Source organism: Symphalangus syndactylus, chromosome 9 (assembly GCF_028878055.3).
Source record: "Symphalangus syndactylus isolate Jambi chromosome 9, NHGRI_mSymSyn1-v2.1_pri, whole genome shotgun sequence".
NCBI lineage: Eukaryota > Metazoa > Chordata > Mammalia > Primates > Hylobatidae > Symphalangus > Symphalangus syndactylus.
Genome location: NC_072431.2, coordinates 122,514,496 through 122,539,561, shown reverse-complemented (window position 1 = coordinate 122,539,561; position 25,066 = coordinate 122,514,496). Strand labels below are relative to the sequence as shown.

At 36.0% G+C, this 25,066-nt stretch overlaps 1 protein-coding gene across 6 annotated transcripts in view; it reads left to right on the top strand.

Moving 5' to 3' along the window:
* CNTLN (centlein) overlaps positions 1-25,066 on the top strand; it is a 369,272-nt gene that overhangs the window by 79,904 nt on the left and 264,302 nt on the right. For all 6 annotated transcript variants that reach the window (XM_055294179.2, XM_055294183.2, XM_063609088.1 and 3 more), the window contains exon 3: positions 17,509-17,593. In XM_055294179.2, coding sequence (XP_055150154.1) covers positions 17,509-17,593 — 85 coding nt within the window. The remainder of the gene's footprint in view (positions 1-17,508; positions 17,594-25,066) is intronic.

Here is a 25,066-nt window from a genome sequence, read left to right as displayed (position 1 = left end):
TGTTGTGCAGATTGCAAAAACCGTGGGAAAATTGTAGTACCTGGGCCTGGTAGCACAGTCCCTTATGGCTTCCCTTGGCTGGGGGAGGGAGGCCCCCCAGTTCCTTGTACTTCCTGGGTGAGATGGTACCCCACCCTGCTTCTGCTCACCCTCTGTGCTTTGTACCTACTGCCTAACCAGTCCCAGTGAGATGAACTGTGTCCCTCAGTTGGAAATGCAGAAATTGCCCACCTTCTGTGTTGGTCTCGCTGGGAGCTGCAGACCAGATCTGTTCCTATTTGGCTATCTTGGCCCCTCCCTTGTATGCTGACTTTGTATCATGCAACTTTACTGAATTTATCAGTTCTAACAATTTTCTTGTGGAGTCTTTAGGTTTTTCCAAATATAAGATGATATTTTCTCCAAACAAGGTGAATTTGACCTCTTCCTTTCCAGTTTGGATGCTCTTTATCTCATGCTCTTGTCTGATTGCTCTAGCTAGGACTTCCAATACTATGTTGAATAACAGAGGTGAAAGTGGACATCCTTGTCATGTTCCACATCTTAGAGGAAAGACAGTTTTTCCACATTCAATATTAATACTAGCTTTTGGTTTGTCATTTATGCCTTTTATTGTATTGAGATTTGTTTCTTTTATACCCAGTTTTTTGAGGGTTTTTATCCTGAAGCAATGTTCAATTTTATGAACTGCTTTTTCACCATCGATAGAAATGATCATGTGGTTTTTGTGCTTTATTATGTTGACAGGATATATCCCATTGACTGATTTGCATATGTTGAACTATTCTTGCTTCCCCAGGATAAATCCCACTGGGTCATAATGAATGACCTTTTTCATGTGTTGTTGAATTTGGTTTGGTACTATTTTGTTGAGGATTCTTGCATCAATGTTCATCAGGGATATTGGCCAGTGGTTTCCTTTATTTGATGTGTCTTTGTCTGGTTTTGGTATCAGGGTAAGACTAGCCTTGTTGAATGAATTTGGAAGTATTCCCTCCTTCTCTGTTTTTCAAACTACTTTAAATATGATTGGTATTAGTTCTTTAAATGTTTGGTAGAGTTCAGCATTGAAGCCATTGGGTGCTGGGCTCTTCTGTGCTGGAAGACTTTTTTTGTTATGGCTTCGATCTCATTACTTGTTACTGGTCTGTTCAGGTTTTGGATTTCTTCATGATTCAATTTTGGTAGGTTGTATGTGTCAAGGAATTCATCTATTTGTTCTAGATTTTCCAATTTATTGGCATATAGTTGCTCATAGTAGCTGCTACTAATCCTTTGAATTTCTGTGGTATTGGTTGTAATGTCTCCTTTTTCTTTTTTTTTTATTTCATCTTTTTACTTTTGTTATTTGTTTTTTTATTTTTATTTTTATTTTATTATTATTATACTTTAAGTTTTAGGGTACATGTGCACAATGTGCAGGTTTGTTACATATGTATCCATGTGCCATGTTGGTGTGCTGCACCCATTAACTTGTCATTTAGCATTAGGTATATCTCCTAATGCTATCCCTCCCCCCTCCCCCCACCCCACAACAGTCCCCAGAGTGTGATGTTCCCCTTCCTATGTCCATGTGTTCTCATTGTTCCGTTCCCACCTATGAGTGAGAACATGCAGTGTTTGGTTTTTTGTCCTTGTGATAGTTTACTGAGAATGATGATTTCCAGTTTCATCCATGTCCCTACAAAGGACGTGAACTCATCATTTTTTATGGCTGCATAGTATTCCATGGTGTATATGTGCCACATTTTCCTAATCCAATCTATCGTTGTTGGACATTTGGGTTGGTTCCAAGTCTTTGCTATTGTGAATAGTGCCACAATAAACGTATGTGTGCATGTGTCTTTATAGCAGCATGATTTGTAGTCCTTTGGGTATATACCCAGTAATGGGATGGCTGGGTCATATGGTATTTCTAGTTCTAGATCCCTGAGGAATCACCACACTGACTTCCACAATGGTTGAACTAGTTTACAGTCCCACCAACAGTGTCAAAGTGTTCCTATTTCTCCACATCCTCTCCAGCATCTGTTGTTTCCTGACTTTTTAATGATGGCCATTCTAACTGGTGTGAGATGGTATCTCATTGTGGTTTTGATTTGCATTTCTCTGATGGCCAGTGATGATGAGCATTTCTTCATGTGTTTTTTGCCTACATAAATGTCTTCTTTTGAGAAGTGTCTGTTCATATCCTTTGCCTACTTTTTGATGGGGTTGTTTTTTTCTTGTAAATTTGTTTGAGTTCATTGTAGATTCTGGTTATTAGCCCTTTGTCAGATGAGTAGGTTGTGAAAGTTTTCTCCCATTGTGTAGGTTGCCTGTTCACTCTGATGGTAGTTTCTTTTGCTGTGCAGAAGCTCTTTAGTTTAATTAGATCCCACTTGTCAATTTTGGCTTTTGTTGCCATTGCTTTTGGTGTTTTAGACATGAAGTCCTTGCCCATGCCTATGTCCTGAATGGTAATGCCTAGGTTTTCTTCTAGGGTTTTTATGGTTTTAGGTCTAACATGTAAGTCTTTAATCCATCTTGAATTAATTTTTGTATAAGGTGTAAGGAAAGGATCCAGTTTCAGCTTTCTCCATATGGCTAGCCGGTTTTCCCAGCACCATTTATTAAATAGGGAATCCTTTCCCCATTTCTTGTTTTTGTCAGGTTTGTCAAAGATCAGATAGTTGTAGACATGCGGCGTTATTTCTCAGGGCTCTGTTCTGTTCCATTGATCTATATCTCTGTTTTGGTACCAGTACCATGCTGTTTTGGTTACTGTAGCCGTGTAGTATAGTTTGAAGTCAGGTAGTGTGATGCCTCCGGCTTTGTTCTTTTGGCTTAGGATTGACTTGGCGATGTGGGCTCTTTTTTGGTTCCTTATGAACTTTAAAGTAGTTTTTCCAATTCTGTGAAGAAAGTCATTGGTAGCTTGATGGGGATGGCATTGAATCTATAAATTACCTTGGGCAGTATGGCCATTTTCACGATATTGATTCTTCCTATCCGTGAGCATGGAATGTTCTTCCATTTGTTTGTATCCTCTTTTATTTCACTGAGCAGTGGTTTGTAGTTCTCCTTGAAGAGGTCCTTCACGTCCCTTGTAAGTTGGATTCTTAGGTATTTTATTCTCTTTGAAGCAATTGTGAATGGGAGTTCACTCATGATTTGGCTGTCTGTCTGTTATTGGTGTATAAGAATGCTTGTGATTTTTGTAGATTGATTTTGTATCCTGAGACTTTGCTGAAGTTGCTTATCAGCTTAAGGAGATTTTGGGCTGAAACAATGGGGTTTTCTATATATACAATCATGTCATCTGCAAACAGGGACAATTTGACTTCGTCTTTTCCTAATTGAATACCCTTTATTTCTTTCTCCTGCCCGATTTCCCTGACCAGAATTTCCAAGAGTATGTTGAATAGGAGTGGTGAGAGAGGGCATCCCTGTCTTGTTCCAGTTTTTGCCCCTTCAGTATGATATTGGCTGTGGGTTTGTCATAGATAGCTCTTATTATTTTGAGATATGTCCCATCAATACCTAATTTATTGAGAGTTTTTAGCATGAAGGGCTGTTGAATTTTGTCAAAGGCCGTTTCTGCATCTATTGAGATAATCATGTGGTTTTTGTCTTTGGTTCTGTGTATATGCTGGATTATGTTTAATAATTTGCGTATGTTGAACCAGCCTTGCATCCCAGGGATGAAGCCCACTTGATCATGGTGGATAAGCTTTTTGATGTGCTGCTGGATTCGGTTTGCCAGTATTTTATTGAGGATTTTTGCGTGGATGCTCATCAGGGATATTGGTCCGAAATTCTCTTTTTTGGTTGTGTCTCTGCCAGGCGTTGGTATCAGGGTGATGCTGGCCTCATAAAATTTGTGATGGAGGATTCCCTGTTTTTCTGTTGATTGGAATAGTTTCAGAAGGAATGGTACCAGCTCCTCCTTGTACCTCTGGTAGAATTCGGCTGTGAATCCATCTGGTCCTGGACTTTTTTTGGTTGGTAGGCTATTCATTATTGCCTCAATTTCAGAGCCTGTGATTAGTCTATTCAGGGATTCCACTTCTTCGCGTTTAGTCTTGGGAGGGTGTATGTGTCGAGGAATTTATCCATTTCTTCTAGATTTTCTAGTTTATTGCATAGAGGTGTTTATAGTATTCTCTGATGGTAGTTTGTATTTCTGTGGGATCGGTGGTGATATCCCCTTTATCATTTTTTATTGCGTCTATTTGATTCTTCTCTCTGTTCTTCTTTATTAGTCTTGTTAGCGGTCTATCAATTTTGTTGATCTTTTCAAAAAACCAGCTCCTGGACTCATTGATGTTTTGAAGTGTTTTTCGTATCTCTATCTCCTTCAGTTCTGCTCTGATCTTAGTTATTTCTTGCCTTCTGCTAGCTTTTGAATGTGTTTGCTCTTGCTTCTCTAGATGTTAGGGTGTCAATTTTAGATCTTCCCTGCTTTCTCTTGTGGGCATTTAGTGCTGTAAATTTCCCTCTACACACTGCTTTGAATGTGTCCCCGAGATTCCGGTATGTTGTGTCTTTGTTCTTGTTGGTTTCAAAGAACATCGTTATTTCTGCCTTCATTTCGTTATGTACCCAGTAGTCATTCAGGAGCAGGTTGTTCAGTTTCCATGTAGTTGAGCGGTTTTGAGTGAGTTTCTTAATCCTGAGTTGTAGTTTGATTTTACTGTGGTCCGAGAGACAGTTTGTTATAATTTCTGTTCTTTTACATTTGCTGAGGAGTGCTTTACTTCCAACCATGTGGTCAATTTTGGAATAAGTGCAATGTGGTGCTGAGAAGCATGTATATTCTGTTGATTTGGGGTGGAGATTTCTGTAGATGTCTATTAGGTCTGCTTGGTGCAGAGCTGAGTTCAATTCCTGGATATCCTTGTTAACTTTCTGACTTGTTGATATGTCTAATGTTGACAGTGGGGTGTTAATGTCTCCCATTATTATTGTGTGGGAGTCTAAGTCTCTTTGTAGGTCTCTAAGGACTTGCTTTATGAATCTGGGTGCTCCTGTATTGGGTGCATATACATTTTGGATAGTTAGCTCTTCTTGTTGAATTGATCCCTTTACCATTATGTAGTGGCCTTCTTTGTCTCTTTTGATCTTTGTTGATATAAAGTCTGTTTTATCAGAGACCAGGATTGCAACCCCTGCCTTTTTTTGTTTTCCATTTGCTTGGTAGATCTTCCTCCATCCCTTTATTTTGAGTGTATTTGTATCTTTGCACGTGATATGGGTCTCCAGAATACGACACCCTGATGGGTCTTGACTCTTTATCCAATTTGCCAGTCTGTGTCTTTTAATTGGAGCATTTAGCCTATTTACATTTAAAGTTAATATTGTTATGTGTGAATTTGATCCTGTCATTATGATGTTAGCTGGTTATTTTGCTCGTTAGTTGATGCATTTTCTTCCTAGCCTTGCTGGTCTTTACAATTTGGCATGTTTTTGCAGTGGCTGGTACTGGTTGTTCCTTTCCATGTTTAGTGCTTCCTTCAGGAGCTCTTTTAGGCCAGGCCTGGTGGTGACAAAATCTCTCAGCATTTGCTTGTGTGTAAAGGATTTTATTTCTCCTTCACTTATGAAGCTTAGTTTGGCTGGATATGAAATTCTGGGTTGAAAAATTCTTTTCTTTAAGAATGTTGAATATTGGCCCCCACTCTCTTCTGGCTTGTAGAGTTTCTGCCGAGAGATCCGCTGTTAGTCTGATGGGCTTCCGTTTGTGTGTAACCCGACCTTTCTCTCTGGCAGCTCTTAATATTTTTTCCTTCATTTCAACTTTGGTGAATCTGACAATTATGTGTCTTGTAGTTGCTCTTCTCAAGGAGTATCTTTGTGGCATTCTCTGTATTTCCTGAATTTGAATGTTGGCCTGTCTCGCTAGGCTGGGGAAGTTCTCCTGGATAATATCCCGCAGAGTGTTTTCCAACTTGTTTCCATTCTCCCCATCATTTTCAGGTACACCAATGAGACGTAGATTTGGTCTTTTCACATAGTCCCATATTTCTTGTAGGCTTTGTTTGTTTCTTTTTACTCTTTTTTTCTCTAAACTTCCCTTCTCGCTTCATTTCATTCATTTGAGCTTCAGTCACTGATACCCTTTCTTCCACTTGATCAAATTGGCTGCTGAAACTTGTGCATTCGTCACGTAGTCCTTGTGCTGTGGTTTTCATCTCCATCACGTCATTTAAGGACTTCTCTACACTGGTTATTCTAGTTAGCCATTTATCTAATCTTTTTTTAAGGTTTTTAGCTTCTTTATGATGGGTTCAAACTTCCTCCTTTAGCTCAGAGAAGTTTGATTGTCTGAAGCCTTCTTCTCTCAACTCATCAAAGTCATTCTCCATCCAGCTTTGTTCTGTTGCTGTTGAGGAGCTGCATTCCTTTGGAGGGGGAGAGTTGCTCTGATTTTTAGAATTTTCAGCTTTTCTGCTGTTTTTTCCCCATCTTTGTGGTTTTATCTACCTTTTGTCTTTGATGATGGTGATGTACAGTTGGGGTTTTGGTGTGGACGTCCTTTCTGTTTGTTATTTCTCCTTCTAACAGTCAGGACCCTTAGCTGCAGGTCTGTTGGAGTTTGCTGGAGGTCCACTCCAGATCCTGTTTGCCTGGGTGTCAGCAGCAGAGGCTGCAGAACAGCGAATATTGCTGAACAGCAAATTTGCTGCCTGATCGTTCCTCTGGAAGCTTCATTTCAGAGGGGTATCCGGCTGTGTGAGGTGTCAGTCTGCCCCTACCAGGTGGTGCCTCCCATTTAGGCTACTCGGGGGTCAGGGACCCACTTGAGGAGGCAGTTTGACCGTTCTCAGATCTCAGACTCCGTGTTGGGAGAACCACTACTCTCTTCAAAGCTGTCAGACAGGGACATTTAAGTCTTCAGAGATTTCTGCTGCCTTTTGTTTGGCTATACCCTGCCCCCAGGGGGTGGAGTCTACAGAGCTTGGCAGGCCTCCTTGAACTGCGGTGGGCTCCACCAAGTTCGACCTTCTTGGCTGCTTTGTTTACCTACTCAAGCCTCAACAATGGCAGGCACCCCTCCTCCAGCCTTGCTGCTACCTTGCAGTTGGATCTCAGACTGCTGTGCTAGCAATGAGCGAGGCTCCGTGGGTGGGTGTGGGACCCTCTGAGCCAGGCGTGGGATATAATCTCTTGGTGTGCCGTTTGCTAAGACCATTGGAAAAGCGTGGTATTAGGGTGGGAGTGACCCGATTTTCCAGGTGCCGTTTGTCACAGCTTCCCTTTGCTAGGAAAGGGAATTCCCTGACCCCTTATGCTTCCCGGGTGAGGCGATGCCTTGCCCTGCTTTCGGCTCATGTTTGGTGGGCTGCACCCACTGTCCTGCACCCACTATACGATACGCCCCAGTGAGATGAACCCATTACCTCAGTTGGAAATGCAGAAATCACCCGTCTTCTGAGTCGCTCACGCTTGGAGCTGTAGACTGGAGCTGTTCCCATTCGACCAACTTGGAACTGCCCCCCAAGCTATTTTTAATAATTAGTGGTTAAGAACACAAGTTATTGAGTCAGGCAACTGGATTTGTAATCCTGGCTTGCTAGTTGTGTAAATTTTGGAGATGTGGTTTGCTTTCTTTTTAATATACTGTACTTTTTTTATAGACTTGTTAATACTTTTTGCTTGTGCTCACTTTCTATTTTCAGTTGTTTTCCTCCTCCTTGTGTTTGGTAATGAAAACTCAATTCTGGAAAATTAGAATGGTAAAAGGGAATAAAGTCAAGATAATTTTTAGATTTTACTGACATGTTTTTATTGGCCTATTTATTAAGGTTTTACTGACACGTTTATCAAGGATGTGCGTGCTATATCCTTGGTACACTTGTGTTCAAAGATTTAATTTCATAGTAAAGGAGAGATTATCTTATTTTTATTTCTATTTCTTATTTTATTTCAATTTTTAGAGTTAAAGTTTAGGTGTTTGCATGTTTGATAAGGAGACTGTTTCTATAAGGTTATGTTATATTCTCTCACCACTGGGACCACCTCCCTCCTGCTTCTTTCCACTCCAAAGCACATGGGTTACACAGCTGCTATATGGTTGTACCCTGTCCCATGTGTGTTAAGCCAACATTGGCTGCACAGGGGTTGCAGTTTGGAGCATGGTAGTAGCATGGCTGTTTGGAGACCCCAGAACTGTAGCTGCCAGAATTATGCCATCTGGTAGCAATGCTGCCAGGCAGTTCCACCCAAGGCATAAATATGTTTTTGCTGAGCACTTTTCCTGTTGCAACAGCCATGATTGCCTAGGCAGGGATGTGGATGGATGGTCATGGGAACTAACTGAATGGTGTTTAATTGGAACCACTCTTATGTCCAAGGTGAGAGTACTTGCAATAAAGCATGAATAATCACATTCAAACTTTTACAATAGATGCAGGAAGCTTAACCAAATAGTCTTTTAACTTTTATGAAGATTTTTAAATTAAATAATTGTGAGATTGTAGTGAGGAATAGTTACTTTAAAAATTTAATCTTTATACACATGGCAGAAGGTGGTACAGAAACATAGCTTTTGTTTTTAAGGTAAAATAATCGTGATCACCTTTATTTGGTGAGAGTTTATTTCTATTTTCTTAAAAATTCCCAGAACATTGAACATAACTCAACATTCCGTGGAGAAGAAAGTATTATGCAGCTTGCATGTGTGCATATCTGCATATAGGAGCACAAAATATTGACATGATAATTGTAGTCAAGCCTGAGTGAACAGTGGCCTGTGGGAATTCAGCTGGTGTTGTACCAACTGGATGGCTGCTCAGGACACAGTTTGAAATGCAAGGTGCAAGTTAGCACTTTATTCAGCACAGGCAGGCATCATTTAAAAATCCTTGGGGGCAACCCTGGTGATGTGCAGATGTTAAAACAGTCTGTTCTGAAGTGCTGATTTTTGAACACTGGAAGAAACTTCTAGATTCTGGGTGAAAAATATTTGCACAATCATATAATGCACAATCATAAAAGGCATGTAATGCACAATCTTTTCCTTCTCTTTTATGTTATTTTACGTAATAAATGTTGAGTATATGCAGAAATATCTGGACAAATAGTTAAAAGAGACGAAATATAAGAAAATCAGGAAATAGTCACTTAATTTCTAAGTATAAAACAGAAAAAGGTTTTGTTTTGAGTTTCAGCTTTGTATATTTAGAAATGGTGTTGAATGAGTATCTGATACATAAAGAGTATCTGATCTTATTTAGTAATATATTTAATATAAGCAGATGTGTTCTTTTGAATTGTTGCTTCTTTGTTTAAAGAGTTCATCTGTACTCCATAATTTACAGATTCAGATTCACATCTTAACCTGATGAATCTTAGCCTTCTGCATTGTAGTCTGATTGAATAAGGAAAAAAATGTCAATCATTTGTCATTTGCCAACTTCTCCAGCACAAGTTTTGGCTTTCAAATATAATTTTAAACATGTATTTTATACTGGAAATTAAATATAATAGTTCTAAATTCTGGATTATAGAATAAAAAATCAGTTTTGTATAAAAATAAAGTAGATATATTAACTACACTTGAGCCTTTAAAACATTTTATATCAAAGTTTTTACATGTATTAGGATCTGTTGAATTATTTTTATTCCACATATGAAAGTTTTCTTTTTTTAAATAGTTGCTTTTACTGTGGAGTAAAATGTGTTTCTACAATATTTTTGCAACCTCTTTTTCAAGTTTTATTATTGGTATATTGTTTATAGATGCCATTCCAGTAATTCACTATGCATATTCTTAATAAGAAAATACTTTTAAAATAGTTCATGAATAAATGGATAATTTGATGATGGCATAACTTTGATTTCTCTAAACTTCTATTAAGTCTTACTGTTTTAGAATCTTAATGTTTACTAGAAATTGGGAATTGTTTAAATTGCAAGCCATCGATAGGTACAAAATCTGCATTTTAATAGATTCTCTACTCAAATGAAAGAAAACGTTAGTCCAATAAATAGCTTTTTTTGGTGTATTATTTATGCCTGTAAATCAAAAATAACCAACTTCAGTAAGTTTAGCTTTTTTATTTTGTTTATAAATTCAGACCAATATCACTACCTCATTTATAGTTAAATGTTTTTTTAGACTCTAATATTTCATTTTGACATCTCATTAAAAGTGGGCTCAAACCCAGAAAATATGATCCTGTGTAGTGTATAATATATGGCATGGTCTATAACGTAATAAAATTTTGTTTCTTAATGATTCAGAATAATTTCTCAGATTTTTGAGTTTAGAAAAGTGGCTGAAAGTTAGCGTGGTAATTCATGTGGCTAAGTACAGCATTGTTAAATGTTTAAATGGGAAGTACTCTTGGGAAAAATGATTGGTGCTTAAAACTTGTACAGATTTGACAGCCTCTCTTCGCTTCATTTTTCATCCTAAAGAAGTCTGCAAATATTCTTCGCTCACATCATTATTGCACATCAGTGGTTCTAATTAGCTAAACAGGAGTTTGTCTCAGTCATTGATCATCATCAGCTCCTGGCAGTGTCTTTTTTTTTTTTTTTTTTAAGGAACCTTTTTTTTTTTTAGGTCTTGTAAGTACATAGAAGTACATGTATTAATTGAATTGACCAGATTGGTTGGTGACATATTATAAACTTGAAACAATATTTAAAAATTTTATTTTTTCAAGTAGAAAATATTGTATTCCTGTTACAGCGCCATTTTTTCTTGGGAGTATTTTCCTGTTATGAAAATGTTAGACATCTCATACCACCAGGAGGAGCTGCTAGACAAATTGCCATATTTTGAGTTTTGATTATCTTTCAATTTCACAATTATAACATATTAGTCAATTTTGGAGGTTTTTGGTTATAAGATATACCATTCAGGTATATTTTTGAAGTTTTTATTTTATATGGCACTTTATGACACATTTTTTCAATATTATGTCACTCAGATTAATCTATTGGGAACTGTTATTGTTATTTTGGTGACTCTCACACTTTAGTGTGCATCAGAATCGCTTGAGATCTTGTGTTTTAGTCAGTTCTGGCTGCTAAAACAGAATCCTGAGTGGCTTAAATAACAAACATTTATTCTCTTGGTTCCAGGAGCTGGGAAGTACAAAATTAAAATGCCAGCCAATGTGGTTTCTGGTGAGGGCTCTTTGCAGATGGCTGCCTTTTTGTTGTATCTTCATATGACAGAGAGAGATCCTCTCTCTAGTGTCCCCTCTCATTAAGGTGCTATTCCCATTCATGAAGGAGTAATCTTCATGACCCTAATTGCCTTCACAGGCCCTACCTCCAAATACTATGACATTGGTTATTAGGGCCTCAATATATGAATTTTGAGGAGCCACAAACCTTTAGTCCATAGCACCTTGTTAAACACAGATTGCTGGGCCCCCACTCAGAGTTCTTGATTCAGTCCATCTGGACTGGGCTGAAGAACATGCATTTCTAACCTAGGTGATGATGATGCTAGTGCTCTGGCAACCTAACCACTAGTTAGACTGTGAGTATGTGTACATACTTGTGTCATAGGAGATAATTAGCCTAGTATCAAGCTCATTTGGAAGCTGTAATAATGCTTTTGTTTGGGTTTGGTGGCACATAATCTAATATTATCCGTATCTCATTTAAAAGGACCACCAGAATTCATTCGGACATTAGTGGGGATCTTAAGCTTATTATAGAAGAGGGGATTATAAAGACTAACTGTACAGTTTTTTTTTAAAACATTTAAGTTTAGGTGTACGTGTGCAGGTTTGTAATATAGTTAAATGTTTTTTAGGTAAACTTTAAAGGTAAACTTGTGTCATGGGAGTTTGTTATACAAATTATTTTATCACCCAGGTATTAAGCCTAGTACCCATCAGTTATTTTTCCTGATCTTCTACCTCGTCCCACCCTGCACTCTCTGATAGGACCCAATGTGTGTTGTTCCCCTCTGTGCAGCCATGGGTTCTCATCATTTAGCTCCCGCTTATAGGCGAGAACATGTTGCACATGCAATATTTGATTTTTTCTACCTGCATTAGTTTTCTGAGGATAATAACCTTCAGCTCCTTCCATGTCCCTGCAAAGGACATGATCTTGTTCTTTTTTATGGCTTTGTAGTATTCCACAGTGTATATGTACCACATTTTCTTTATCCAGTCCGTCATTGATGGGCATTTATGTTGATTCCATGTCTTTGCTATTGTAAATAGTGCTACAGTGAATATATGGGTGCATATGTCTTTATATGGAATGATTTATATTCCTTTGTAACCTCATAAATGAAACTAACTCCTGGACAGTTAAAAATAGATTCATGGTATATCTGGAAAAGAACTTACAAAGGAACTATCTGACTGTAGTTAATGCTTTGACTTTCATGATCTGGGTCTTTGTCCCTGAGTAAACCCTATCATGCCCTAACTTTTGGGATCTGGTTATTTTCCTCCTAATGTATATACCTCTAATAGATTTAGTATTCTTTTGCAGTACTTCTGATTTTATAATGGTAAGTTAAACATTCAAGTGATAATTTGAGATAATATATTAGTGACAAATTATAGGTAAAGTGCATATATTTTAACATAAAATAGTTGTATAAATCAATAAAAACACTAAAATATAAAATGGAAGATATATTGACAGGCAACTCCAAAACATAAAATAAAAAGGGGCAGAAATTCATCAATTTCTGAAAGTACATTATATTTTATTATTAATGTAAGAAACAAAAGAAGGCCTAGTTGTACATAATGGATTGCAATTATGTATTAAATGTGCTATTAATGTATAGTAAGTAGAAAACAAAATAATAAAGCAAGATAAAGTACAAATGGTAAAAATAAATCATTGTAATATACGTGTTTGCAAAATTTCCTATGTGGTTTATTTCAGTTCTCCACCTTTTGTGTGCCTGCATCCAAAGGGCTAAACTTGGCTTGAGAAAGACCCTGAACCATGATGACAATGATCTTGTATAAATTTATGACCACTAATTTTAAGTGGTCCTCAGTACTGCCTGGTCATCATCCTATTTTTTCCTGGCCCACTTACTATCTCAGTATCCTAGAATGTTTTGTTTCTCTCTTCTCAACTTCCAACACTTCTTTTCCCATTCTTACTTTCAGCTGTTGGATACCGTTGCTTTCATATACCATTGAGAAAGTGGAAACTCTTAGAAGGGAACTTTTATTCCTTCCCATAACTGTATCTACCAACATATCTGAATCTGTTCTCATATTCTCTCTTTTTATTTCTTGGAAGAACTGTTTATATTTACCTAAGGCCAAACAAACTGTATGTACGCTTCAAGCCTCAAGGAGTCAAAGATGTTGGACTGCATTTCTCTTTTCTGTCCTGCATTATCAGTGTCTCTCACTGCCCTGGATCATTCCTGTCCGCATACACACAGGCTGTCTTATCTCCCATGTTTAAAACAAAAACAAAAACAAACTCTTGTGATCTCATATTTCCCTTGAACTATTTTGCCATTTCTCTGCTCCTTTCTGTGCAAAATTCCTCTGAAGAGTACTTTTCAGTATTTCTGTGTTTTTCTTTCTCACTTGAACTCACTCTAATTAGGCTTTGTAATCACCATCCTCCTAAAATAGTTCTTGTCAAGATATCACTACTGACCTTAATTGATATGATTAGGCTCTATGTCTCCACCCAAATCTCATCTTCAGTTGTACTCCCTTAATTCTCAGTGTGTTATGGAAAGGACCTAGTGGGCAATAATTTGAACCATGGGGGCGGTTTCCCCTGTACTGTTCTCGTGGTAGTGAATATCATGGTATATGAAAGCAAGGGAGATCTGATGGTTTTATCAGGGGTTTCTGCTTTTGCATCTTCTTCATTTTCTCTTGCCGCTGCCATGTGTAAGAAGTACCTTTCACCTCCCGCCGTGATTCTGAGGCCTCCCCAGCCATGTCGAACTGTAAGTCCAAGTAAACCTCTTTTTCTTCCCAGTCTCGGGTATGTCTTTATCAGCAGTGTGAAAATAGACTAATACATTAATATTGCTAAATCCAGCAGTCATTCCTCAGTCTTTAGTGTGTTTGCAGCATTTGATATACTTGATCATTCCTTTCTACTAAATTCTATTCACTTAGCTCTTTCTCTTGATTCTCTTAAATTACTGGCTCATCCTTCTTAGTTTCATGTGATGTTTTTTCCTTACCTTACCAATCTATAAATGTTGAAATGCTCCAGGACTGAATCCTCATACTTCTTTATGCAAAATCACTCCCTAGGCGAACTTATCTACCCTTATGGTCTTAAAAATACAGTAGTCTGCCTTATCCATGGGGGATATGTTCCAAGCCTCCCACCGGATACCTGAAACCTGGATAGCACTGAACCCTATGTACACTATGTTTTTTCCTACACAGTAATAGGCAGGTAGTGTTTATAGCATGGATACTTTCAACAAAGAGATGATTCATGTCCTACGTGAGTTGGGAGTTGGACAGTGCAAGTTTTTTCATGCATTCAGAATAGCACTGCAATTTAAAGCTTATGGATTGTTTATTTCTGGAATTTATCATTTAATATTTTTGGATCACAGTTGACTGCTGGTAACTGAAGCCATGGAAAGTGAAACTGAGGGTAAGGGGGAACTACTGTATTTGGATGACTCCTAAAGTTGTATCTCCAGCCTTAACTTTTTTACTGATTCCAGACTTTTTAATCCAACTGCCTACTCCTCTTAGATGTTGATTAGGCATCCCAAACTTATTATGTCCACATTTGAAATCCTTGTGTCCACCAAACTTCTTCTCTGTGTCTCAGATAATGTCTACTCCATTCTTCCAGTTGTGTAGGCAAAAGCTTGGGAGACATTCCTGACTTTTCTATCAAGAAATCCTGTTAGCTCTACCTTAAAAATATCCAAAATTTAATCACTTCTCAATACCACTGCATCTGCCTATCTCGTACAATTCACCTTTCTTTTTTACCTGGCTGTTTCATTTGCTTTCTAACTTGTCTTTTTGCTTTCTCCCTTGACCCTTAAGGTCTGTCCTCAACCCACCAGCCATTGATACTCTTAGAATGTTATATGTTATTTCTCTGCTCATTACCTTCCCATTTTACTTCAGATCCAAATTTCACAGGGCCTAGAAGGCCACATATTATTTTATCCCCAGTGATTTCTCTGTTCTTAGCTACCATTTCCTTATCTACTTTACTATAAATATATGTACTTCTGTGCTGTTATTTGAATATACCAATTGCTCTTGCTCTTGTGTCTTTGCTCTTGCTACTAGTTCCATGACTTGACTTGGAAAACTCTTCCCTAGGGTCTTCATGACTCTTCCTTCCTTCCTTTAGATCTCTCCTCAAATATAATATTACTTTTAAGGAGAGTTACATATTAACTATTCTATATAAAATAACAACAACCTTTGTTTCACTCTCAACTTCTCTAGGACTGGGAATTCCTTTCTTCGTTACCCTAATTTATTGTCCTTATTATACTGATAGCAATTTGACATACTATGTATTATTTATCTTCATTATCTATGTACTAAAATGTTAATTCCATGAAGGCAGCACCTTGGTTTATTTTGTTCCCTCCAATATCTCTAGTCCCTAGTCCAATGACTGTCATATAATAAATGTGCAATAAATACTTGAATGAGTGATGGATTAATGTATTAGATGTGGCTTTCTTTTATTTATTCTGGTAGGTATTCCTTCAATCCGAGAACTTTATTTAATTCTAAAATATTCTCAGCAGTTACCTCCTGAAATATTGCTTTATTTTTCATCCCATAGTTATTACTTCTGGAATGTTGTAGGCATATGTTAGAGTTTCCCAAAGAAACTTGTCTCAACTGTGTTTTCATGTTTTTAATCTCACTATTTTCCTGTGTAGTGTTCTGGATGAATCCCTCATTACTATCCCTCGTTTCACTAATCTCTTTTTGTGTCTAGTTTTGAGCTTAGTCCATTTAGTTGTTTTTTACTTCAGTGATTATAATTTTTTATCTTCAAGATTTTAATAGCTTCTTTACATCTACCTGATTGTGTTTCATCTCTCATCTTTACTTTTAACATTAGTTATTCTTTTGTCTTTACAGACCTTTAACTTACTTATTTTAGTCTTTTTCATTGTATTTGGTTATTTTTATTTTTTCTAGAGGATTCCGTCTTTTGACTTGAACTAGTATGTCAGTGTATGTGGGTTCATGTATTTTGAATTTTTTTGTTTGGGGTCATATCTCAAGACGGAAGATTGCTGTTACTGTTACTGTTTACTTCCTCCTCTTTCTCCACCACCACGTCCTTATCTAATGCCTATCTTTTTTTCTAGAAATTTTATAGTTGCCTTTAAATTGTCAATCTCACCCAAGTCTCTTTCCTGAAATAGGTTTTATAGAGGTTTTGCTATACCTAGCCTCAGCTGCAGGGTGTTTTGGCTCAACTCTTGATTGGGGAGCTACATCTATAAACTTTTGCCTTTCTAGACTCTAATATAAGCCTTGGTTGTAGGCAAGGATGGGCGGAAGCGTTTTTCCAGCTTCATTTCATGAGTTAGCATTCCCATCCCACACAATGAGCCTGGTTGTGCTTCTGCATACTGGGTAAGGCACTCGTATTCCCTATTAACCCCAGAAGTCAAGCTCCTTTCCACCTCAGCCTGCATCTGGCTCTGGGGGAACAGCAAACAGTAGCTTCATCCCCATTTATAGTTTTTTATTTTTGTTTAATTTGTGATTCTCAGAGATATAGATTTGTCTGTTTAATTTTTTATGTTTTTCTATGAATACCATATATTTTATTTGTGACCTTTTTAAAAAATGTAAGTCAGTGTCCAATAAATTTCCCCTTATTTATAATATAAATTGACTGGTGTCAGCCTGATTATACAATCTCTTCAGACCTTTGTTCCTTCGTTTCCCTTTTCCTCCTTTTCTTTATAAACCTATATTTGTTTAAAAGCTGTATTTGTTTTAGAAGACAGTCATTCTTTACAAGTATTGTGATTTTCTGTTTCCCAGAGAACTATGCTTTGATTGTACAACTACCACTTAGTTTGGTTAATAGTATTCTCAGAGACTAGAAATGTATAGGAAGGTGTCAGAAATAAAAAAATTCTAGTTATAGGGTATCGACTATAAGTAAATCTCTGTCACTCTCTCTTTTGAGACTGTTACTTAAAAAATGGTAAATTTTATCCTTAATATAATTGTGTATATGAAAGCTTAAATTAACAAGAACATGTTTACTTAATTTTAATTATTTTCAAAGCGATGACATTATGGTTATTGCAATCAAGGTTAAACCATGTTTTATGTAATTTTTATCATACACCTAAATCTGGAAATGAAACTGTTCTTTTAATATGAAGTTGTCTTAGTTTTCAGCAGTTGTTAGTTGCTGTCTCTTGCCATGTGGTTTCTGATTAATTCCGAAAGAGCTGTCAACTCAAGATGCTTTAATTTTCTATATTTTAAAGTGATATTAATATTTGGGATATGAAAATTTAAAATATTAGCTACCAATTATGACTAATAAACTATACTTTTTTGTATCTAGAGAAAAACAGAAATCTGAAGCTAAAGACAGAAAAGTTCTAGAAATTCTGCAAGTCAAGGATGCCAAAATACAAGAATTTGAACAGGTTGGTGTTACAATAAAAATATTTAAAATTAACTATATTTGTTTTGGGTAGTAGATCTTCAAAATTATTTTTATTTTTTTGCAATAGTGTTTATTGAGAATATCAGGGTCCTTATGTTAAAGCATTACTATTTTGAAGTCACTAGTAAGATTATTCATCATTAATACTTTGCTTGTACCCTTTTGTTTTCTGAATTAATAGGCTATAACTCTTTATCTAATGTTAGTTTTATAATAGTATCTAGCTATTATTCTTTATTTTGTTGAATTTTGCCATTATTAGCAGTTATCATTTACTTCTAAAACTTGTAAATTTTCAGATGGTTTTATTTGTAGAAAAGATAAAAATTGGGATCATATTTACACTTAAAACTTGTATTTTTATATTAGTACTATATTAGGCTGTTCTTCCACTGTTACAAATAAATACTTGAAACTGGGTGATTAATAAGAAAGAGGTTTCATTGGCTTATGGTTCTGCAGACAGTACAGGATGCATAGCAACATCTGCTTCTGGGGAGGCCTCAAGGAGCTTTACTCATGTCAGAAGGCAAAGCATGTGACACTTCACGTGGTTATAGCAGGAGCAAGAGAGAGAGACGGCATGGTGAGGGAGGTGCCACACACTTTTTTTAAAAAAAATTTTTTATATATATATATTTTTTATTATACTTTAAGTTCTAGGGTACATGTGCACAATGTGCAGGTTTGTTACATACGTATACTTGTGCCATAGTGTGGCGATTCCTGAGGGATCTAGAACTAGAATAACCATTTGACCCAGCATCCCATTACTGGGTATATGCCACACACTTAAACAACGAGAGCTCATGAAAACTCACTCCCTATGCAAAATCAGCATCAAGCCATGAGGGATCCACCCTTGTGACCCAAACACCCCTCACCAGCCCCCACTTTCAGCTTTGGGGATTACAATTCAATGTGAGATTTGGGCAGGGACAGATATTCAAACTATATCAAGTACAGTCCTGTCTTTTATGTATAATCAGTAAATTATACAATTACATATAATTATATGTATATGTAATATGTAAAATTATGTGTGATTATATAATCAGTATATAATCACTGCAAAAGTGCACGTGGTCATGCTTCCTAGAACAATTTTCAAGATACAAACATCTCAAAAAGAAGTGAAAGAAATTTAAGAGTGGCTAATATCGTTATATAATGTTTAAATTCATTTTATACTCAAGCTCATTATGGAGTAAATAAATTATAATTTTTCTTAGGAGGTACCTTTTTGGCAACCGTGTTCTTTTGACTTTTGAATTTATTTTCCTTTCTAACCAATTAAAGGTTCATGAGAACTTTGATCTAGGATCAGTTATTGTTACAAAGTTGTTTTATGAAAAGACTAAAAGTTCCGTTCCCTACACTTCTATCTGTTCTTTCTAAAAAGGAATGTTGATTCCAATAAACATATAAATTTGAAATTTATACCTTTTCCAAAGTTGAGTTTTTCTTATAGAAAATGTCATAATTGGTACTATAAGGATAAAATGTTAAGAGTAACATTTTAGGAAATTTGTTCTGGAAAGAAACAGTTGTATTTACCACACAAGTGTCAAACAACATTAAAATGTACTCTAAAATAGGTAAATGTTGTCATGTGCCTGGTGTATTAATTGGATTAGGCTAAGCTGCTTAACAAGTACAACCTTATGACCCAGACATGGCAGACATCATTTGTATTTACATTTTACTGGAAAAAAATTTGGCCACACCAAGATTCAGGCGATTTGAGAAAATGTAGGTACAAGTTTAGCAGTCTCTTCCTCAATTACACCTCTATTCTGTTAGAGAAGGAAAATCTTTAGTATCCTTAGGCATTAAGTTTGCAATGCTTTAGTGAATGCTCTTCGGTTTACCAGCTTTGGATAACCATAGCACACCCTTAGAAAACGTTGCCTTTTGTAAATGAAAATATATTTTCCCCTTTTCTTTGCTAAATTCTTTGTCTACTTCTGCATCCTTGAGTAGGGATTATTTCATTATTTATCTTTTGAGTGGAATCACATAGCTTATATATAACATATTAAACTCTCATAATAGAAATTATTTGCTTTGTAGGGACCCAAATTTCTTAGGATTAATCATTTCATTTTTGTGCAATGATGATTATAACTTTCTACAAGGTGTATTTTCAGTTTGGTTCAACAAAATATTGTATTAAATGTATATATTATCCTGTGATGGTGTTGTAGAATGTTCAGAGTTACATTTCTTGCCTTTAATGCTTTTTAAATCTCTTTGATGATTAGGTGAGTATAGAAGTAAGGTGGAAATTGCCATATTCTCCTACACTACTTTGTAGTTTCTATGATGACAGAGTCTATTTCTCTCTCATCCACTCTTTAGTCTCATACAGATGACTATATACCTAGTATCTAATTATTAATAGTTATTTCATAGTCAGGTCCACTGACATGGACCTGAATTATTAGGCTGGCAGGAATTAAAGGTATGTAAATGGAACCATAAGGACTTGATAGTAATTTTGAAAATGACTCTTAGGTTTTCAGCTTGGAGAAACCAGGAGAACAGTGGCATTGTTATCAAAAATAGGCTTATTTTCAGGAAGTATAAATTGTTTTGAAGGTAAGGTTTTGAGCTTCTCTTAGAAAGTTTGTGTTTGAGATGCTGATAGGAATTCCATTTAGAGATTTTTAGCAAACTGTTGGAAGCATGAATCTGATACTTGGGAGGGAGTTTTGACTTGGAGATGTGGGTATTTAATAGTTTAGTTAGAGGGAAGACTTAAAGCAGGGAGAATTTTGAGAACAAGATATTTACTGATACTTTTAATGAGGAAGGAAAAATTTTAGTGAAAGAGGTGAAAAGATTTTATAGAAGTAAGGAGAAAGTACAATGCAGTATCTCATGAATTGAGAAAAGAGTTTCAAGAAGCAAAAGATTGTCATTGTTGTAAAATGCTACAAAAAATGGAGTGGGTTTTTGAAAAAGACATTACATTTAGCAGTCATGAAGTTTTAAAATGAATTTTAGAAAGCAATACAAGAGGGATGGCATATGAAATTTCAAGAGATCATTGAATTCTGACAAAGTAATGGAAAGGAATGAAGAAATGTGACATTACGGGGTGGGGAGATAGAGGGATGGAGTGATTGATTGACTGATTTATTTTAAGTGATAGCTCACGCAGTCGTGGGCTGGCAAGTAACTCTGCAGGGCAGCCCGACAGAATGGAGACCTAGGGAACAGTTTATGTTACATTGCAAATCCTAAGGTAGCCTGGAGGTAGAATTTCTTCCTCCTCTGGGGATCATAGTATTTTCTTGGGGCCTTCAACTGATTGGATGAGGCCAGCCCACATTATGAAGGGTAATCTGCTTTTCTCAAAGTCCATTAATTTAAATGTTAACCACATCTAAAGAATACTTTCACAATAACATCTAGACTGGTGTTAGATAAGAACGTGTGTACCATGGTTAGCGTAGCCAAACTGACATATAAAATTAACCAAATGGGTAAAAATAGCTGGGGTAAATAGGTTTTATGTTTATCTGGCTAGAGATTAGGCTGTCTCCACTGTACGCTGTGGTATGAGTTAGAGGCAAAACTCTGGTATCCGTGTCTTTTATTTGAATTTTTGTAGATATTTTACAAATATCCTTGATGTGCATAATTCAGTTTTCTTAAGAAGAAAAACCTTAGACAAATTAAATTCAATGGAGTTTAATTAAGCAGAAAAAAAATTCATGAATTGGGTAACACTCAGGACCAAAAGTGGTTCAGAGAGCTCTGCTCCACAGTGCGGGCTGGGACTATGTACAGCCAGACAATGGAAGTGACACACAGAAATAGCCAGATTGGTTACAGTTTGGTGTTTGCCTTCTTTGGACATGTTTTGGCAATTTGCACTTGTGATTGGCTGAATGCTTGGCTGCCGTGATTGGCTGAGACTCGGCTACTATACAGAAATATACTCTCAAGTAGGGTTGTGTTTACATATTGTTAGGTTACATACAGTTACCTACAGAGGCAATTTAATTTAATAGTTGCTATTTAAACTGCTTTGTTTGGTCAAACCTATTAATTATACAATAGCCCCATTGATGTGGTGGTGGGGTGTTGGGGGAGGAGAGGAAGCGGTCTGTAGTGTTATGTTTGGGTTTCAGTCTTGGTGAGCTGTGCTTCTGGACTGTGACCTTCAAAAGTGCTTCTTAGTTTTTTGTTTGTTTGTTTCCCCCCTCCCCTTACCCCCTTAGGAGAGACAGGAAGTGTAGAAGGTGCTAGAGTTGGGTATTTCCCTTCTCCAAGTTGGTTAGTTAGGCTCAGGTAAAACCCCATGAGTCTGGGCTCTGGTAAAATAGTTTTTCTTGATGGCAGGCCTTGGTAAGAAGAAAAGAATACTCTTGAGTGTGTTTAAAGATGGTTACTTTCTCCCTCCACTTACTGGAAACAGGAAGGAATTATTGTGTGATCTTCCCTGTGACAACATGACAGGGGTCCAGTAGGTTAAACTTATGAAAATGTGTCACCTCTTACTGTTTTTTGGTTCCTCTGAGTGCTGTTTGCCCCCTTCCCCGGACCATGACTGGGCCATCCTTGAGTTTTAAACTCTCAGACTTGTCCATATTGATCTTCCAAAAATTCATTAATTACAGAATAAGTTTTTCCACCCTGGTGCTGGCTCCTGTGGAAGTTTTTTCTCCTGGGCGTCTGTACCATTAAGTTGTTATTCTCTCTATTTTCCTGTCTGTCTCTTCAATTTTGGGAGCATTGGTTTGCTGGATAGTCTCAATTCTCTGATGGATCTGAAAAGAGTTGTTGATTTTCAGTTTGTTCAGCTTTTTTTCTTATTGTGTAAATGAGAAAGATGACTGCCAAGTTCCTTACATGCCGGACTGGAAACCAGAAACCCTGTCCATTGAATTGTTGTTGTTCCACCGAAAAATATTAAATAGCTCCTAATTTTCAAGATTTATAGCTATGAGATAGAGTAAGAATTAGAATGACAAATCCTTTAGCTTATTTAACTGTTACTTCTGTAGCTAGTGAAATTACTAGAAAGTTACACACACACACACACAGTCTTTTTTTAGCTGGTTGCAGAAAAACTTTCATAGAGTGCAATCTAATAATTATTAGTATAAAGAATTGCCTTTTTTTGGGTAAAACTATGTTTTAGCTTTGTCACTGTTATAAAATAATGTAATACATTTCCCTTCTAGTATTGTGCTTTGATAGCATGACTTATGATAACCTAGTATATTGTATTTAATTAGATGATAATTGCTCTTTAACATTGTATTTCATTTTTTCCTTACCTTTTAGGAAGCTCAGAAGTTTTGTTTCATAATTGCAATTACTTCTTTTATCCCTTCCTTTTTCTCCACTTATCATTGCTTTAGTTATTGTGGTTTAATTACTGCTTTGTTTTTTGTTAAAAGTTTCATGTCCATTTTGAAAATAGGTCAGCATAAATAATAAATTAACTGTGCTCGAGTATTGCCTAATAGAGTTTGGGCCTTATGCCCCTTCCCCACCCCCACCCATTTTTATCCCTGCTTCATACTCACTATTATTCTCTTGTTACTCAGTAGACTTCTGTTGACCATTATTTGAATTATTCATTCATTTCATGGCTTATCTGTAATAAATTATTCGTTCCAGACGTTCTCTCTCTTGTCATCCCTTATTGCTTTATGGTTCCTCTGAATTCTGTTTGCTGTTTTAATATTAACTCAAGCCAGGCTATTAAGAATTTACCTGCCTCTATTCAGAAAGGTTTGTTGAAAAATATTAATAAAGCTTAATTTTAAAATGAACTTTAACTGTATATGTCTGTGCTTTCATTATTTATAGAGGGTATATTTTATTAGGAAAATATGTTGATTTATACAAACTTTTACACTTTTAGAGTTTAATTATCAGTGCTCTTGTGTTGGGAGAGAATCTTTGTCTAACTTATTTTCTTTAATGATTTTGTGATATAAGAAACTATATTATGCAATTTAATATTAAACTAATTATCGGAATATAGTAATTTTGGTTAACCAATTTTTTTATCTTATTATGCTTTTTAATTTACAGATTGAGTCTGTGTTTGTCCTTTTGAATTACTATTATAAGTTCACTCAAATGCCAAAATCTAAATTATTAAATAATTCTCATCAAAGGACTCTCTATTGGTATCATTTATATTGTCAGTGCCTGTTAAGTTTAGTTTACTTTAATGGGAAAACTTTTTTAAAACTTGTCATTCGGTTCTTCCTAGAGATAGACAATGATATGCTCAAATTTTGTGATTTCTCCTTCAAAAGATAGACTTATGGGTATTTTACAAACAGTTTTAATGCTTATATTATTGAATTTATTATTTAGTGTCAATCTCATCTGTAAACACTTAACAGTCTAGTTTAGGAGATATGAGTAGATAGATTATTAGCAACACTAGGTAGTTTGTTGTGTATCAAATGTATAATATAGATAATACAAAAATTTAGAAATAGCAAGAATTACAAAATACTGGGATAGTAAGTGAAGCTTTTATTGAGGAGGTGGAAGTTGAGTCTTAAAGGGGCATGAGACTTAGCTGAGAGTAGAAAAATTGATTGTAAATTGTGGAGGAGCCATTTTTATGCATCTATTTTTATGTTATTTGATTGATGTCAGGCACATTTTGATATGGCCTAATTAAAATAGAAAAGTTAAAAACTGAGATGCTATTTGTACTTACTGGATTAAAAAATATTTCCAACCCTGAGAGTTAAGTGTTGGTGGGGAGGTAGAATAATGAAAACTCTTGAAATGCAAATAGTCTTTGACTTAGCAATTTCACCTCTAAGTGGATATAATCCAGAGAAGTGTTCTTCAAACTTTTGTTAGTATGATCCCCACACTGAAGTACATTTTACTTCATGACCCATTATACACACATGAAATAAAAGTTTTGTATAATAAGTTATTTTTACTACATATAATTAAGGTAAACATATGAGAATGTTTATATCAAATGTGAATTTACTAATATTTAAATACAATAAAAATCTTAAACATGATAAAAATTTAGAAAATAATTTATGAAGCATGTCTGTTTTGTAAGTTTATTCCTATAACCATAGTTTCATTGCTAAGAATGTGTGCCTATTACCTTGATATTTTCTATTGTATTATAATCCGTTTAAAAAAATGCCACTTATTGTAACTAAATCGATTTAATGACCCATTACTAGATTGCAGTCTGTAGTTTGAAAAACACTGCTTGGGAGAAATTCTTGGTCATGAATATTTGCAGTCATGCTGAAGACTGTTCATAGCAGTATTGTTTGTAGACCCCTTTACCTCAAATGGGAAACAGCTGAAATACACACTGATAAAAGATGGATAAATATAGCATAGTTATCTGATGGACTAATACGGTACATCAAGGAATTGATCTACAGTTACATTCATTATTATGAATAAATTTTGGAACATATGTTGA